This window comes from Acipenser ruthenus, chromosome 4 (genome assembly GCF_902713425.1).
Source record: "Acipenser ruthenus chromosome 4, fAciRut3.2 maternal haplotype, whole genome shotgun sequence".
Classification (NCBI taxonomy): domain Eukaryota; kingdom Metazoa; phylum Chordata; class Actinopteri; order Acipenseriformes; family Acipenseridae; genus Acipenser; species Acipenser ruthenus.
The window spans coordinates 54,009,026-54,024,791 of record NC_081192.1 but is presented as its reverse complement, the minus strand read 5'-3'; the positions used below and the strand labels follow the sequence as shown (position 1 = coordinate 54,024,791).

The 15,766-nt window shown below is 36.3% G+C and overlaps 1 protein-coding gene across 3 annotated transcripts in view; it reads left to right on the top strand.

Annotated features, from left to right (window-relative positions):
* The window catches only part of LOC117400218 (tensin-3-like), a 185,953-nt gene that overhangs the window by 24,176 nt on the left and 146,011 nt on the right, over positions 1-15,766 (top strand). The window contains exon 1 of one of the 3 annotated variants that reach the window (XM_033999810.3): positions 13,997-14,244. The exons of the other annotated variants lie outside the window; for them this stretch is intronic. Within the exon in view, the coding sequence (XP_033855701.3) occupies positions 14,233-14,244 (12 nt within the window). The 5' untranslated portion in view covers positions 13,997-14,232. Of the gene's footprint in view, positions 1-13,996; positions 14,245-15,766 lie in introns of those variants that run through there. 3 annotated transcript variants of the gene reach the window in all.

The following is a 15,766-nucleotide window of genomic DNA, read 5'->3' as shown; positions in this document are numbered from 1 at the left end:
ATTTTTCATTGAACTTTAGGTCATAAAGTCTTAGTGAGATACTATATAGTTTGGTATGATACAAGATCCTCTGAAACCACGTGTAAATGAGTACTTGTTAACACAATGTATAGTATGATATTCATGTTTTATTTTTGTAATCAAACCACACTTTAAGTTAAACTTTTAGTAATGTGGAAAAATGAATAATGAAAAGCACATTCTGAAGCATTCTAATTTAAACCTTTTAATACCTTCTCTTTTTGAAAGACTAAATAGGGTTTTTCCTCCATGTATTTATGATAACAGTACAAAAATACTAAATTGTGAAATGCACACTTTTACTATAGAGTTCGGGGACCAATAACATTAATTTAATTTAGTAGTATTTTATGGTTTATAGTAATGCAAACTATGTTAGGTTTACAAGACTCTTCAGATATCTTTTTTTTTCAATCCATTGTTTACCAACACATTCCCACAGCACACATTTTTTTTTTCACTGAGAAGGTACTTGAACAAAAAAGGCCCCTCTCTCCAAAATAATAGCTGTGTGTTGTTTGCACAACAGGAAAGAGTCACACATTTATGCCGGCTTTGTGGGTTGCTTATGGCAAGTGCTGATTCATAGTTTGTCAAAAACTGGCATTAGGAGTTAAGTGGTGACAGTGAAGTCATGAAAAAGAGGGAAAATCTAAACCAGAACTTCCTACCAAGACGATTGATATTTCCCTAAAGATTGCAAAGGCTATTTGCAGCATACATTGAGAGGACTCATTTATTATTATACAATGCTCACTGTCTCATGAGCTCAGTTCAATGATGAGGACCTGTGAGTGTTTCAGACTACAGCTATGACTAACTGTGTAACCTCACCTAGAACTTTAGGTTTGAGACATAATTTTAAAAAAACCAAAAAACAAAACAAAACAAAAAAACTATATGAACATAATTTAGATATTTTATTTAACATCATGGAATCAAAGAAACTACAAAATGATATTGCCAAAGTCTACCGGAAGCCATAATAATAGTACAGTATTTCATGTTAGATTTTGAAATTTCAAATGTGTCAATTTTTGTCAGTTTTTGGTTAATAGGCCTAAATAGGAAAACTACAAAGCGTTATTTAATTCAATATGTCAATGTAACATTATCCAGCAGGTTTAATTCAACTTTATGAAGCAAAATGAGTTAATTCTATAGGGTGTTGCAAAACTTTTGGCCATAGCTGTAGCTCTTAGGGGGAGCTGAGCTTTGTCTGGTACAATAAAACTCCCAGCGCCCTGTTTTACAATGCAGAGGGTCAACGCACTGCTGGTGCCTTATGCCACAGGTCTTACTTTCTTATTTATTCAATAACAATACTTTTTAATGGTTATTTTACCGAAAGGTCAACAGAAAATGTATCCATTCCTTTAGATTATTTTTTAAAAATAATACAATAACTACTTTGTATATGATCAAGTTAAGAAGCTCAGTTTTCTTTTATTCCTTTTGTTAAAATCCAGGATAAAGATTCAGTTTGTGCCAGCTGGCATTATTATAAAAAAAGAATACTTAAAAAGTAATTAATAGCTCAAGCAAAAAAAAGGGGAAATCGGTATAATGTTCTGATGTTCTTTTTTATGAGTCATTTTCAAGGGAAATATTAGAAGATTTTTAATGTTGTTTTTGGTTGTTTTGTAAGCCTGAAACTAAAGTACATCCAATCCCAATTTGTTTAAAGACCTGAGCTGTTCAGGCAAGCCAACATAGCCTTGAGTGTGTTCATTTGCATGAGGCAGCTTGTAGGTATTTTGATCAAATGGGACTTTCCTATTGTAGAATGATAAATGGGATTGTGAAAGACATTAGCAAAGGCAAATGGATGAAGTCTCAATAAGTATTCAATCAGAGCTATACAAGCAAAAGCATGTTCAGTAATTGAAAGGAAGAATGTCTTTTCAGGTATAACAGCTGAGGTCACATTCTTGTGACCCCCAAGTGGAACCTGCTAACTATGAAGGATGTGCTTTCCATTAGGAGAAAGCTGAAAAGAGACAAAACACTGCCAATTCTCTTTGAAATGTTAGTTTGAAAGTTCCATTCATGTTTCTGTTGGAGACAGGTAGTGAAGTAACAAGTAAGTACACTGTCTGGAGTACATGGAAGTCCAGTTTTGTTATCTTCATGGGAACCAGACTCCTCATTGCACTGGCTGGAAGGGAAATGGGCACACCAGTAGCCTGTATTCAAAATACTGCTGAGTGTCAATGGCAACAGGTTAGAAGGAAAGAAGCAGTCAGACACACTGTCTCTGCTTAGCTTTTCCAGTCCTGACCCCCAGCATGATGAAGTCTACTTCTCATTTCCATCAGTCAGTCCTGCTTCCTGCCTGTTTCTAATCTGCTGCTTGTCACATGCAGAATTCAGCTTGAATGGAATAAAATAAAACATGAAAAAATCTTTTTCAGGTCAGAATTTTTGTAAAAAAAAATAGATGCCAGTAAAAACTTTTTCATTTCTTATCTCAGGATGCTCAGGATCATTACACACACAACTCTTAATATGGTTGCATCTTAAAAATATCACGTTTAAACATACCTTGTATTCTTTTAGAAAAATACATTTTAATTGTTTAATTTTTCCATTCTGCCAAAACAGGTTTTTTTGTCAAATCAAGTCATCTTGTGGGCGAGGATATGAAGAGCTTTTTTGTGGGGTTATTGTTGTTTCTGTGTGTTGATGAGATTGTGCTTTTCACATAGAACATAAGAAAGTTTACAAACGAGAGGAGGCCATTCAGCCCATCTTGCTTGTTTGGTTGTTAGTAGCTTATTGATCCCAGAATCTCATCAAGCAGCTTCTTGAAGGATCCCAGGGTGTCAGCTTCAACAACATTACTGGGGAGTTGGTTCCAGACCCTCACAATTCTCTGTGTAAAAAAGTGCCTCCTATTTTCTGTTCTGAATGCCCCTTTATCTAATCTCCATTTATGACCCCTGGTCCTTTTTTCTTTTTTCAAGTCAAAGAAGTCCCCCGGGTTGACATTGTCTATACCTTTTAGGATTTTGAATGTTTGAATCAGATCGCCGCGTAGTCTTCTTTGTTCAAGACTGAATAGATTCAATTCTTTTAGCCTGTCTGCATACGACATGCCTTTTAAACCCGGGATAATTCTGGTTGCTCTTCTTTGCACTCTTTCTAGAGCAGCAATATCCTTTTTGTAACGAGGTGACCAGAACTGAACACAATATTCTAGGTGAGGTCTTACTAATGCATTGTAGAGTTTTAACATTACTTCCCTTGATTTAAATTCAACACTTCTCACAATATATCCAAGCATCTTGTTAGCCTTTTTTATAGCTTCCCCACATTGTCTAGATGAAGACATTTCTGAGTCAACATAAACTCTTTTCATAGTTCCCTTCTTCAATTTCACTATCTCCCATATGATATTTATAATGCACATTTTTATTGCCCGCATGCAATACTTTACACATTTGATATAAAGCAAAGTTTCACATTACAAGCTAGTTGTTTTTGGTTCAGGGGCCAGAGATTAGGAGTCCTCCTGCAGAAACAACTTCCTGTAAGCTGAGCTTCCCCACTCTGACCTTAAAGCTGAAAGTCCCTTGACAGCAATAGCATGTCCCTTGGTTCTGTGGAAGGGTCTTTAAAGTATAAAGCTGTCAATGTGCTGTTGTGTGACCCAGCCCTGTGTTCAGGGCCATCTTGCCACAACTGCTGCATACTTCACTTAATTCTTTAAACTGATTGTAGCAGAAATTCCAGACAGGCCAAATACCTAACCATGGCAACCGATGACCCTTTCCAACCTTCCTTTTGACTAAATGGCTCATCATGTGACAGCATTCCTCTTTTAGCTTCAGTTTTAATCTACTGTAGTTTATTCATTACTGTCTATTTTAAGGCTTGCTTTCTTTGGTGTTTTTTTTTCTTTATCTTCCTTTCCTAATTACATCCGAGGGGGAATCTCTGCTGAGCATGAACTACTGGAGAGAGAAGGGGGCAATGTACAGAAGCAGTTCACTTATCTAAAGCTGCTTGTACAGCCTGCTTCCTGGGTCCAGCAAACTCCAAGTACTTTGACTTTGCTGAGCCCTAAACCCTCCAGGAGGCAAATGCGGCTGGTTCAGACTTACACATTGATGCAGATAGATGTAGTATCTTTGTGAAATCCACAGACAAATTCAGGAAAGGTATGAACAGTTACCGGTATGCACTGTTTCCCTGGACTGTTGTCGTATACAAAGATTATGAAAAATGTTTATTTAACAGTGTAGTTAATGTGAAAATGTATGTATTTGTGTGAAAATATGTAAAACTCCAGGTAATTTAATGATTTAAAGCTATGCTAATGTTTTAGTTTAACTGAATATAACTCATTGTGTCTAGGACAAAGTTATATGTTCATTGTTAAAAGGAAATCATGTTGTGTTTTATTGTGATTTCTAGTTCAGCGTGGCTTTATAGGCAGACTTGATAAAGATGGTCCAGCTGGTCTCGTTTCTGGAAATGTGTTTTTATTTCTACAAAGAAGTTGTATCTTGAGTACCACAATATATATGACTGCTGTCACACAGCTTATCAAAGTTCCCAAACTTCTTGAAAAGACTTTCTCAAGGGATTCCTCACTGAGGGGATCCGCTGTTTTTGTCCTTTTTACTTGACAGTCTCTGTTCCCAGCAGCCATAACATCACAATCCCCCCAAAATGAGTATAATTATGAACTTACGAGAACTTAAAATAAAAATGGAAATAATTGAGAACACACACACAGTTTTAATGCCAAACCAATGAAAAAATCCTCAAAGGATTTGATTATTTATTTGCTGTGCACTGTGAACTGTTCTATAAGATTACAACTGCAAAGTTGAACTAAGAAAAGCTGAGGGCAGTACAAAGGGTAAAACTACTTAAGGATAGGACATTCAATTTTAAAATTTACTACTTTTATGATTACAAAAACAAAACCCTATTAATGCCTAATAATAGAATTTGCTGACACTTTTCATGCAGCTAATGCAGAATGTTTTGCTTTTTGCTACCCCGTAGTGTTGTCGATAGAGCAAGAGGAAATACTGGATGTAATTTAAACACTAATCAAAATACTAAACCTTTTCAAGGTTTTTTCCCTCCACGTTTAAAACAACCAACCCTCTTCCTTCAATTACGGTATATTAAAAAAAAATGCAGTTGACAGAGAGTAGTTATGGAAATTGAAAAAAAGGGGCTTTATTTAATGATATATAATGAAAATGAGAATACAATTACATCTTTACTACTAATGCCAAATGCAAAACCCACCAATCAAATTGTTTGGTAATGCCAAGTGAGTCAGATTTGAAAAAAATATGCAATGTCATAATTGATGAGTTTTATATATACCAATTTTAACTCTTTGTCAACAGGTGCAAATTGGGGAAATGCACAAACTCTCGGATCTTGTTAATAGGAAGTCCAACATTTTCTTTAACACCAACATTTTGGAACATATTAATAATCTAGCACTTTGGTATATTTTAATGTCACTGTGGCTTGCCTTTCTAGACCCAATTTGGAATGGTCTAGTAGCATCCCATAATATTCTTAAAATAACCTGTTACCTGCTGGAACTTCGTATTGCTGCAGAGCTTTTGCGGTGCATAACACTTCTACACAGCAGTGGATGTCACTGCTTGACTGAATTGTCGAACCTTTTCTTGTGATTTTGGACAAGTTCTGTCCTTCTGTATTCTCATTTGTTTTCTTTTGAAACCTCTGTAATACAAACAAGTAGTTGTTTGCAGTAATAATTCCACTTGTTTTGAAGTAATTCAAAGGTTTTGTATCTCTCTTATCTACCTCGACTAATGAGTGAAATCATAATTACTGCTATTGGTTGGCTTGTAATTTGGAAAGGGCAATTGGTAAATTACCTATTCATTTAATGGTACCATTACATGGTAATAAATAGAAGCATGGGGCATGTCTTTTAACAACTCAGTCCAGGAATGTGGTTCTCAAATAATGAAAACACTAAAACCCTTGACCAGAACATGGAGAGGTCCTCTTGGAAAGCCCTGTCGCTGTCAGCTTTGATCTATTGATTCAATAAAAAAAGCTATACTCATTTATTTCAGTTTCCCATCATTACAATTAAAGCTATATAAGACAAACACACCTTCTTAAAGGTTGTAATGCAAATTCCATTTTAGTTCTGGTTGTTAATGTTTAAATTGTTGCAAGTGAGCGCTGCCAGCCCCTTTGAAACTGTTTTTACTTTCATTCCCTGTGATGCTGACCAGTCTTCTACTGAGCCAAGGATGAAGTGCTTGTAGCCTGAACCAGAGCTGAAATTCACAGAAAACAGCATACCATACAGTGACTTTAACAACACAGTGTTTGGGAATAGAGTAATACCAAAGCTACTTAATCAGTGAGCCAAATGTCTATATTGGTACAGTATCTCCTGTGCGTTCAACTGCAACAGGCTTAGTTTTTAACTAATCCACGACTGCGTCAAATAACATAATTATAACATCACTTTATACTTGTGGGATATGCTAAATATGTCTGTGAAACCGGATAAGCAAATAACTGCTAGTATGGGTTTTTTAAGGATTTTTTTTTTAACATCATTTTTGGATTACATTTTAAAATATTTTAGTAGTTTTTTTTTTTATTAAAAGAAACTTGGTAATAAATGTAACACAGTCTTTAGCATAGTCTTTGGCAGCTATTCACAAAAAAACACAGCACAGAATGTCCCTGCACACAAAATGAGTCCTACTGTTTTCATTAATTACAATGCTCTTTCATTTTGTATCACTTTGATCTGTCTGTACTGACAAAATGATGGTTGGGCTTTAACTATTAAAAGACATGAGGGTTTTCAGTGGGTTCCATGAACTTTTGGAATACCCCCTCAAGCATGGATGGGCTCCCTGCTGCTGGGTTGTTCTGAACGTAGTTAACATATAGTATGTAGAGCTGCAAATTGGGGTGGGGAACTCATCACTATTCTAGACCCACCTCTTACAGCATTAAAGTTGTATTTTAATTAAGTAAAGTAATTAATTTAAACAGTGATTTTAAAAAAAAGAGAACAGACTTTTTATTCTTATTGTAACTAAGTTTATCTTTTGTTTTCTTTTAAGGTTTACTTCAGAAATGATCATGGGTGTTTGAAGTTACAATTAATCTGAGAAAGCTTTGAAAAATGATCCCACTGTAACGTTTTGACACCACAGTAAATTTGGTCAAATACGATTCCACAAAAAAAAAAAAAAAATCCAGGTACCTATTTATAAAGCATTAGCAATATCATGGGGACATCTTTTTTTTAATTGTTTTTTTTACTTGCTGAGATGTTTACAAATAAAAAAATTTTATTTAAAAAAGTGTATTAACAAAACAAGTTTAAAATGTAGTAGAGTGGGTCAACCTAAAGCTAAATAATAATACAACAATAATACAAAATGTTCATAGCAAACAATATCTATTACCGGTATTTATTATTATTATTGTTGTTGTTGTTGTTGTTGTTGTTGTTGTTGTTTTTTTTATAACATTATTGTATTAAAAAGCTGATATTCTAGTATGCTACATACAATACACATTAAGGTATACAAATCGTTCATGTACATACTGTAAATATTGTACTTTTGTTTAGTTTGCTACAAATATCCATGCTTTATTAAAAAAGTGCTTGTTTGCTAACCTTTTCCTTTTTGATTTTTTAAAACAATTGACTAGCCTATAAACTTAACCAGTTGATTAGTTACTGTTCCAAATAATGAAATTACAGTGCACTGATGCAATTGCTACTATTACATCATCAATACCAAGACTCTATGTAGAAATGTTCATTAGTATATATTTAGAAGATGTCCTAATTAAAGTATGTTCTATTTACTGTTATCTGATTGGTCCAAATTAGAATGTGTAATAGAAAGGCTACCTCATAGCTTAAAGATAACACAAACAGGGTTAGGGTCAATTCCCTTTTTCAATTCAAATTCCCATTCCCTTTTAATCAATTCCAATCCCAAGAATTAAGTGGCATAAACAACTCTAATTGCACTCGAAAACAGTTCATTATTTTTACCGATTCAAAATTTATCATTGTTTATCCATTACATGTTCTGCCCTTTCAAATGGGCATTGTAAGGCTGCTATTCTGATGTGTTTGCAGATTAAACTAATGACATTTTTATTGAGATTATTGAGATTAAAAATTAAGGATAATCCTGATCCTGTGAGGTCAGGTATGTATCATTTTTTATATAACTTTTCCGTTATCTTTTATCTTCTGTAATGTTGATCAACATAAACCTGGTAAACAAAACTATAGGAAAAAAGGGTGATGAATACGCTATACATCATGTTGTCATCACAAGAGAATCAATAGCAGCTGTAATTCATGTATAAGGCAAGGTTAAGCAAATATGATTTTTTTCTAACTAGAAATGTTTAATTAATGTAAAAGGTGTAGCAGTTTTAATGTTTTATTTATTTATTTATTTATTTATTTATTTATTTATTTATTTACATATGCGAGAGTGCTATAAATTGACAATATGAGTTCTATAGTATAATTTAAAGTTATTGCTGAAAATGACATATGTGCGTACCTACATATGGGTGTCTCCACTACATAAGGATTTTAAATGGGCTGATGATCAAGTCAACCATTTACTTGATTTACTGATCCATTACTCTTTGTGCTCTATGTATTTGCAAAATAATGATCAAATAGGCTATGTTTATTTACTTTTGGCCTACTATAGGTACGTACCATAAACTTTATTGTTGCAGTATATAAAAAGGGCAAAAAAATTAATAAAACCAGGCTTTCATATTGCTTGCTTCAAATGGTTTACCAGTGGCAGCTGTACCGGACAGAGTAGAAATGGCTGGTTGTTTTCCCATGAAGTAAATTTGTACAGTACTCAAAAAGATAAGGATTGTGAGCTGCAGACATTTCACTGTTTTTGTTGCTACAGTAGTCTAAACTTGACTGTTAAGGCACCTATTATTGTATATAGAGTTTAGCTGTATAGTGTGGGTAGTGATGATGATGATAATGTGGACAATATTTATAAGAAATAACGACAGTAATTACATTTAATTACTGTAATATACCGCAGGAAAATGAAGATGTACTAGATCTGATAGGTCTTTTCTACAGTAAAGGAAAACAGAATGCAACACAAGCCCTTTCTCAGTCACAAAGTAGGAATCTTGGTGACAGAAATCAGTGGAATAGTTATAAAAACTGCCGAGATGGGTCAAGGTTATATCAGTGACATTCCCAAGCTGAAGCTCTGTAGATTCCAAAAGCTTTAATTAAGATTATGTTTATTACTTTTACTTTATACCAGGGAGACTAGATAAGCAAATTAGCTTGAAATAATATTTAAACATTTTAAAGCACCTATTATACATACTCAACTGCATCCATTGCAAAATAATTCATTTGAATCTAAAAAGAATACAAAAATGAGGAAGAACTCGCAAAGCCTGCATCAATGTGTGTGATTTTAAAAACATAGTCATGTTTAAGGTATTGTTTTACTTTAAGCAAATGGATACAGTCCTTTTAAATGGGCATATGCAGTTTGTAACAAGAGAACAGGCCAATTTAGAGTACATGAAAGGCCTTGAATTGTAAACATCCATGAAAAGAGTTTGTTACATCATGAAAAAATAATCATTCAACACATTGTTAGAGACCTATACAGAGTGCCTTTATTCAGTCATCAAGACTGTTAGTGGGCAATTAAGACTGGTTCTCTGCAAAAAAAAATAACCCATGATATGTTTTAGACACATCAAATGAGGTTCACACGTTCACTATTAATGAAGAAAAAATGAAAACAAAACACACGCTTCCTGGTTTAGTGGTTATTGTTAATTCCTATAATTTTCAGGCACTGGGCCTTCCATAGTGTTATTCCTCGAGTAATTTACACTTACTGTACATGTTTACCTACGAATGCTGCACTACCAGTTTTATTATAATCACCAACTGGAGAATTTCCAATTATGCTCCCAATGGCTTACTTGTATTAGTAAGCACCAGCACCACATAGTGCAAAGCCCAAAAAAGGAAACTTGATCACAAGATGGCACTGTCTCTTACTTTTAAAAAGACACTTAGGGCCTCATGCTCTAAACAGTGGTAACTCGTTTACCTCGCAGTAAGCCCGTTAGTGCATGCTTTGTACACCTGCTATATTCACTAACCAGCAGCAAATGACTTTGCACACAAAATGAATCGCGTGGAAAAAGGTACCGCGTGCAAGTTATTTACATACAATTAATGATGGTAATCCATGGAAATGTATTCAAATTCTCTCCCCTAATACCATGAGGGAGGGACTTGATATAAAAACCACATTTACTTAAAGGTGCTAATTTTCCTAAGTGTCTCAGCGCGTGTTAAGTTTACCGCTTATTGAAACTAGGCAGTGTCTGTCTAAATCACAATATAAATAGAACAGACCACAAGCAGTGCTGTGTGGGAAACATCATTAACATGTATATCTGCTTTCAGGTACTGTATTTAATTTTTTCCAGGGAGAAACGATTGCCTGTGTTTCACAGAACACTACAAATAAAATGTCAGATATAGGCTACATAGGATGTATTTCGTTGGTTTTGTGGATTAAGGGCAATTTTAACATATGATGTTGTAATACTGTACATAACGATATGATTCTGAAAATGCAACTTTCCAAAAGACGACTGCACGTGAACTGTATTACATAATAATTTCCTTTATTCCGATTCCAAACGTGTTGCTTTCTCAATGCAAGATGCATTGTAGGAATAGACAGTGCTGTATAAAATCCCATCCCAAGCAAGACATTCCCGGTGTTACGCAGAATTCTGTATCCCTGCATGATTCCATGTCTGTGCAGATGCAGTTCCCTTTCAATTGAAAGACGACCACCAATGACATTATGTATGGGATATGCCTGCCGATTGGGCTTGAGCTCTCTATACCAGAGCTGCCGATAGGCCCCTTCCTGGGATGATGCACTTGGTCCCGCCCACCGAGGGAATAAAACTGTCATCCCGAGGAAGCCATTTCTCTTTTTCCTTGTCAAGATGGTACGGCAAGACCTCTGTGTTGAGCTGAGCGTGTTGATAGAAAAGAGCTTCTCGAGTTGAATCGAGTCGATTGTATTTCCCTTGCAATCGTGCTGAAAGCTGGCTCGCCACTTTCCCGGAATCAACGACTTCGAAAAGACCGAGCCTTTCGCCTTTCTGTCTTTCAGCGGCCTCCTCGCTTGCGTGGTAGGACGCTCTTTGTTATCTGTCTGTCATAGGTAATCACAGCCGTCCACATTAATTAGTCTGTGGAACTGGAGTCCTTCCATCCACCTCCATTTGCTTCAACAGAGGATAAGAGATTGAATTTCCTCTGCCCAGTGCGGGCATTGAGATGCTACGTGCATAGGACAAGAGCTGTGCATCAATCTGACTAGTTCCTCGTCTGTCCCGGGACACGGACCCTAGAACAGCCCCTCTCAAAGCAGCATCTGTCACATTGGATTGTGAACACAGTCTCGACTGCATATAATGGTGTTGGCCTCGATATCTGATATTTGTTCTGCGGCTAGCTGGGCTATGCCGCATACCTTCTCCAGGTTCTACCGCCTTAATGTGGTAGACCCTGCCTTGCCTTCTGTAGGCACAAGGGTCCTTGAGGGTGTAAGTTCACACCGCTAACCCCTGGGTTAGGCAGTGCTTGTGCGTCCCTCATATGCTACCGTTCCTTCTCCCTCGCGATGGCTCTGGTATACATTATCCCATACGTAATGTCATTGGTGGTCGTCTTCGAATTGAAAGGGAAAGTTAGGTTACTTACTGTAACCCAGGTTCCCTAAAAGAGAAGACGACCACCAACTGCAAGGTCGCATCGGTCGCCCTCACGGGGTCGAGTGCATCATCCTAGGAAGGGGCCTATCGGCAGCTCTGGTATAGAGAGCTCAATGATACCTACCCAATGGGCAGGCATATCCCATACGTAATGTCATTGGTGGTCGTCTTCTGTTTCAGGGAACCAGGGTTACGGAAAGCTGGACGTGGATGCGTGATATTCCTGTGCCCGAGTCCCGCTGTGTTCTCAAGCACAGCCATTGAGTTCTGCTGCAGTTTGCAACAAGTATTGAAAACAAGGCCAAACTAATTCCGTAGCAAAATAAAACAGCACATTTAACACCACTGATTTTCTATAGTACACTCAATACACGAAACCCTTGATTAAAAGTAACCTTATAAAACTGTATTTTTTCTTTTGAAACACATTTTAATTTTATTACATGTAAATACTGTTCAGACACATCAAGTGTTCACGTACAGCGATCTTGATCTACGCAGGGGTCAGATCTAAGGGAATACAGAATTTTATGGGGATACAGAAATCTTTGTAACACCGGGCCGCCTCCCCTCATCCTATGGAGACCCACTGAAGATGTAGCTGGTGCCGGCTGCTGCCTCCTTGGTCGCTGTCATTCTGACAGTGAGAGCTGGACTACCTGTCCTTTGGAGTGTCTATATATGAAAATATAGGGTGTGTAACGCGTGCAGCATTTCGTGTGCTATGATGACAATGAGTGCAAATGAATCATTTAGCTCACCTTATTCGTGCATATTATTATATTAGTGAATACAGCGGTCACGCCTTCCTTTTTGCGCGCAGTATGGGTTTCTCTTACCATGCAGTATTTCAGGTAATTTACCACCGTTTAGTGCATGAGGCCCTTTTGGCTAATATAGCCTATGTTACACGTATCTGTGGCAGGCCACTAGAACTGAAGAGCAGCTACTAGTCACAGGTGAAAACACTTTAACACAGATTTATTTTAAAACATGTTTAAAAAAACACAGTATTTGCAGCTAGTTACTCTTTAATATGAGAAACAAATGTGTGCCTCCAAAATAAGTTTATTTTTCTTAAATGTTATTGAATATTTTTAACACGTGTTTTTTCTCCTACATTTATCAAGGCCAGCTTCTCTATAGGGAAACTTCAAAACTGCACAGTCAAAGTAAAATGTTTGGACTGAACCATGTGTCTGTTATGATAAGTTTCCTTAAAGACTTGTTCCTTTACCTTCCGTTACCATGTGCAACATTTTTATGTTATTAAATATTAACTTTTAGAAAACTAATAATAAAACTGTTTTAATGAGGATCAATCATGTGATGGGGGAAAAAAAAAAACAGCATGTGAAGGGAAACATGTAAATGAATTTTTACATACGGCTTTGGTAATTTTTATTAAAGCTGAGTAATATAATAGTAACACTAAATGACACAACTTGAATAGCATTACTAGTTTTCACTCAAACTACAGTAATGTTCTCTTAAAAATGTCCTCATTCCTCAGAGTCACATACAATGGATACCAAATTCTTTTGAGCTGTGTGGATGATGAGCTTAATGAGTCATTGCAAGAAACCACATAAACCACATTTTGGAGTCTATCCCCAAAAAGAAAAGTTAAGCAAAACAAATGACAAATAATGTTCCCCCACAGGTGTGTGTGTCCTGTTTCTTTTGTAGCATTTGGGGATAAGTACTCCCAAAAACCTCCCAAAAAGTATTTTCTACTTGTACTTTTTTAAAATAAATTGCTTTCAATAGAAACTCACACTGCAGTTTCCCATTCAGCTTAATTTGTTTATGTTTTGTTTATTTTTTTTAAATTACAAAACGATACAAGGTGGATAAGCTTAATTGAGTGAAATATTTAACATTTACTGGAATAAAAGGCCCCATATCAAGCATATTTTCAATACAATTGATTTTAAAAGGAGACACAGTGCGTGAAAACTACATATTATAGTATTTAGAGTTATTATCATGCTTGTGGCTGAAAAGCATTCCAGGTTTACGGGCTCCCAGGCTCCCTCTTTTCTCTGTATTCTTTGTGGTGTAGTCTTGACAGTGGGAGGGACTCCAAAGTGTGCACAGCAAACAGAGGGAGGAATGTTTATCTAGGAACTGCCTCACCAGCACTAGGGAAGTACTGATGACTGAGCAGGAGTTTGAACACAGTATGGTTTTGATTTAGTTATCCGTAAAATAGCTGAAAAAGTGCATGCTTAATTTATGAAGGCTCCTGATCTTTGCAGACTGAGAATTGAAAGAGCTGGGTTGTTTTGTAGGTGAGATCTACTGAGATTTAGTGTTTGCTTTTTTGCCTACCTTTCTTCTGTCTAAGGAATAAGCAGCACACTTGAGTCCTTAATGAAGAGTAAGGTAAGTAATCATATACTTCTAATTCTTGGCTATGGATGGAACTGTTAGGGAAGTTTAGTTTATGTGTATTGCTGTCTGTCTCTGTTTTTATCTATGAGAGAGTTGAATTTCAGGCCAGCCTGTCCCGTGGAGCACATACTAATAAAAGCAGTATGTAGGTGAAATTGAAATATATTTAGGTTTATTTCAGGGAGCACTTTTGACAGTACAGTTTTGAAGTTCCCCTATAGAGAAGCTGGCCTTGATAAATGTTGGTTATAGGTTATGTATTCTTGTAATTCCTGTTCTTATATTGTCAGGCTGTGCTGTTGTGGCTTATCTACCTACAACAGTATCAATCAGGGAGGCAGCTTGACACACAGATTGTTACAACCAGCATTTGGTATTTTGTAGCCTGCAGCCCTTACTGTAATAAGCAAGCCATTGTTAATGAGAAAGGAGCAGTGCCATTTACCTTAGTACGCAGGTTTTTGTTTTTTTAAACTGTTTATCTGATCGCCCTGAGGTCTTTGCTTTTTTTTATTTTTTATATACATATAACAGCAGCAGGCCAATGAATTGATTGACTTTGAAGGCGTGATTAATCAGTTCCTTCATAAAGGGACACACAGGTGTGAGGTTTAAAAATCTCCTTCCATTCTCCTTTCTTTTAAAAAAAAGCTTTGTGGAAAAAGACTGGTGTCTCTTACAAAAAACTAAATGAATGTAGGTGCAGTTTATTTACTGCGTTGTACTTTTTCTCACACAACATGTGCATTCTATTAAACAGGGGGGTTGCAGGAAAGGAAAAAAATCAATTTTGGAATGCATTCCTCTGCAACCATGGGAAGGAGACAGATAATGAGGGATTGTTTGCCTTGCAGCCCTTTGATTTGGGGTCCAGGTACCCATGTGGATTTATTGTTCACAGTCCTACCTTCAGACTAATCCTTTTCAACAGCATGGATATACAAAAATGTCTTTAAACAACTTTTTGTGAACAGAGAAGCCTAAAGGGTCAGAAAACTCACCTAGCTTTTCATGGGTTATTTCGAGCTATGTTTCAAAATTACAGTATAGAGATGGCAAATCTCTTTCAGTCAGGGATGTTGAATTAAAAGCAAGACCACAGAATCTCAAGCTATATGACCTGAAAAAAAAACTCTCTCCCTGTGTCAATGATTAAACAATGATATATGTTTGAAACCCGGCTCCAAGGGGAAGATGAGCAAGGTCTGAAGAGACTGACACAAAATAATTTAAAAAGGATTGTTTTTTTTACCCGATAGTGTATCTGTCACTTGTGTTGTCATCAGGTATCAACTAGAGCAAGACTGGGCAATCCAGGAGGGCCGCTGTCCCTCCTGGTTTTTGATCCAATTGTACCCTAAATTACTTAATTGGTCCAATTAAGTAATTTAGGGTACAATTGGAATAAAAAGCAGGAGGGACATTGGCCCTCCAGTAGCAGGATTGCCCACACTTGAAAGAATAGTGCCCCCTGTGGTTACATTTTAATCAAATAAAACATTGACAATCAGTC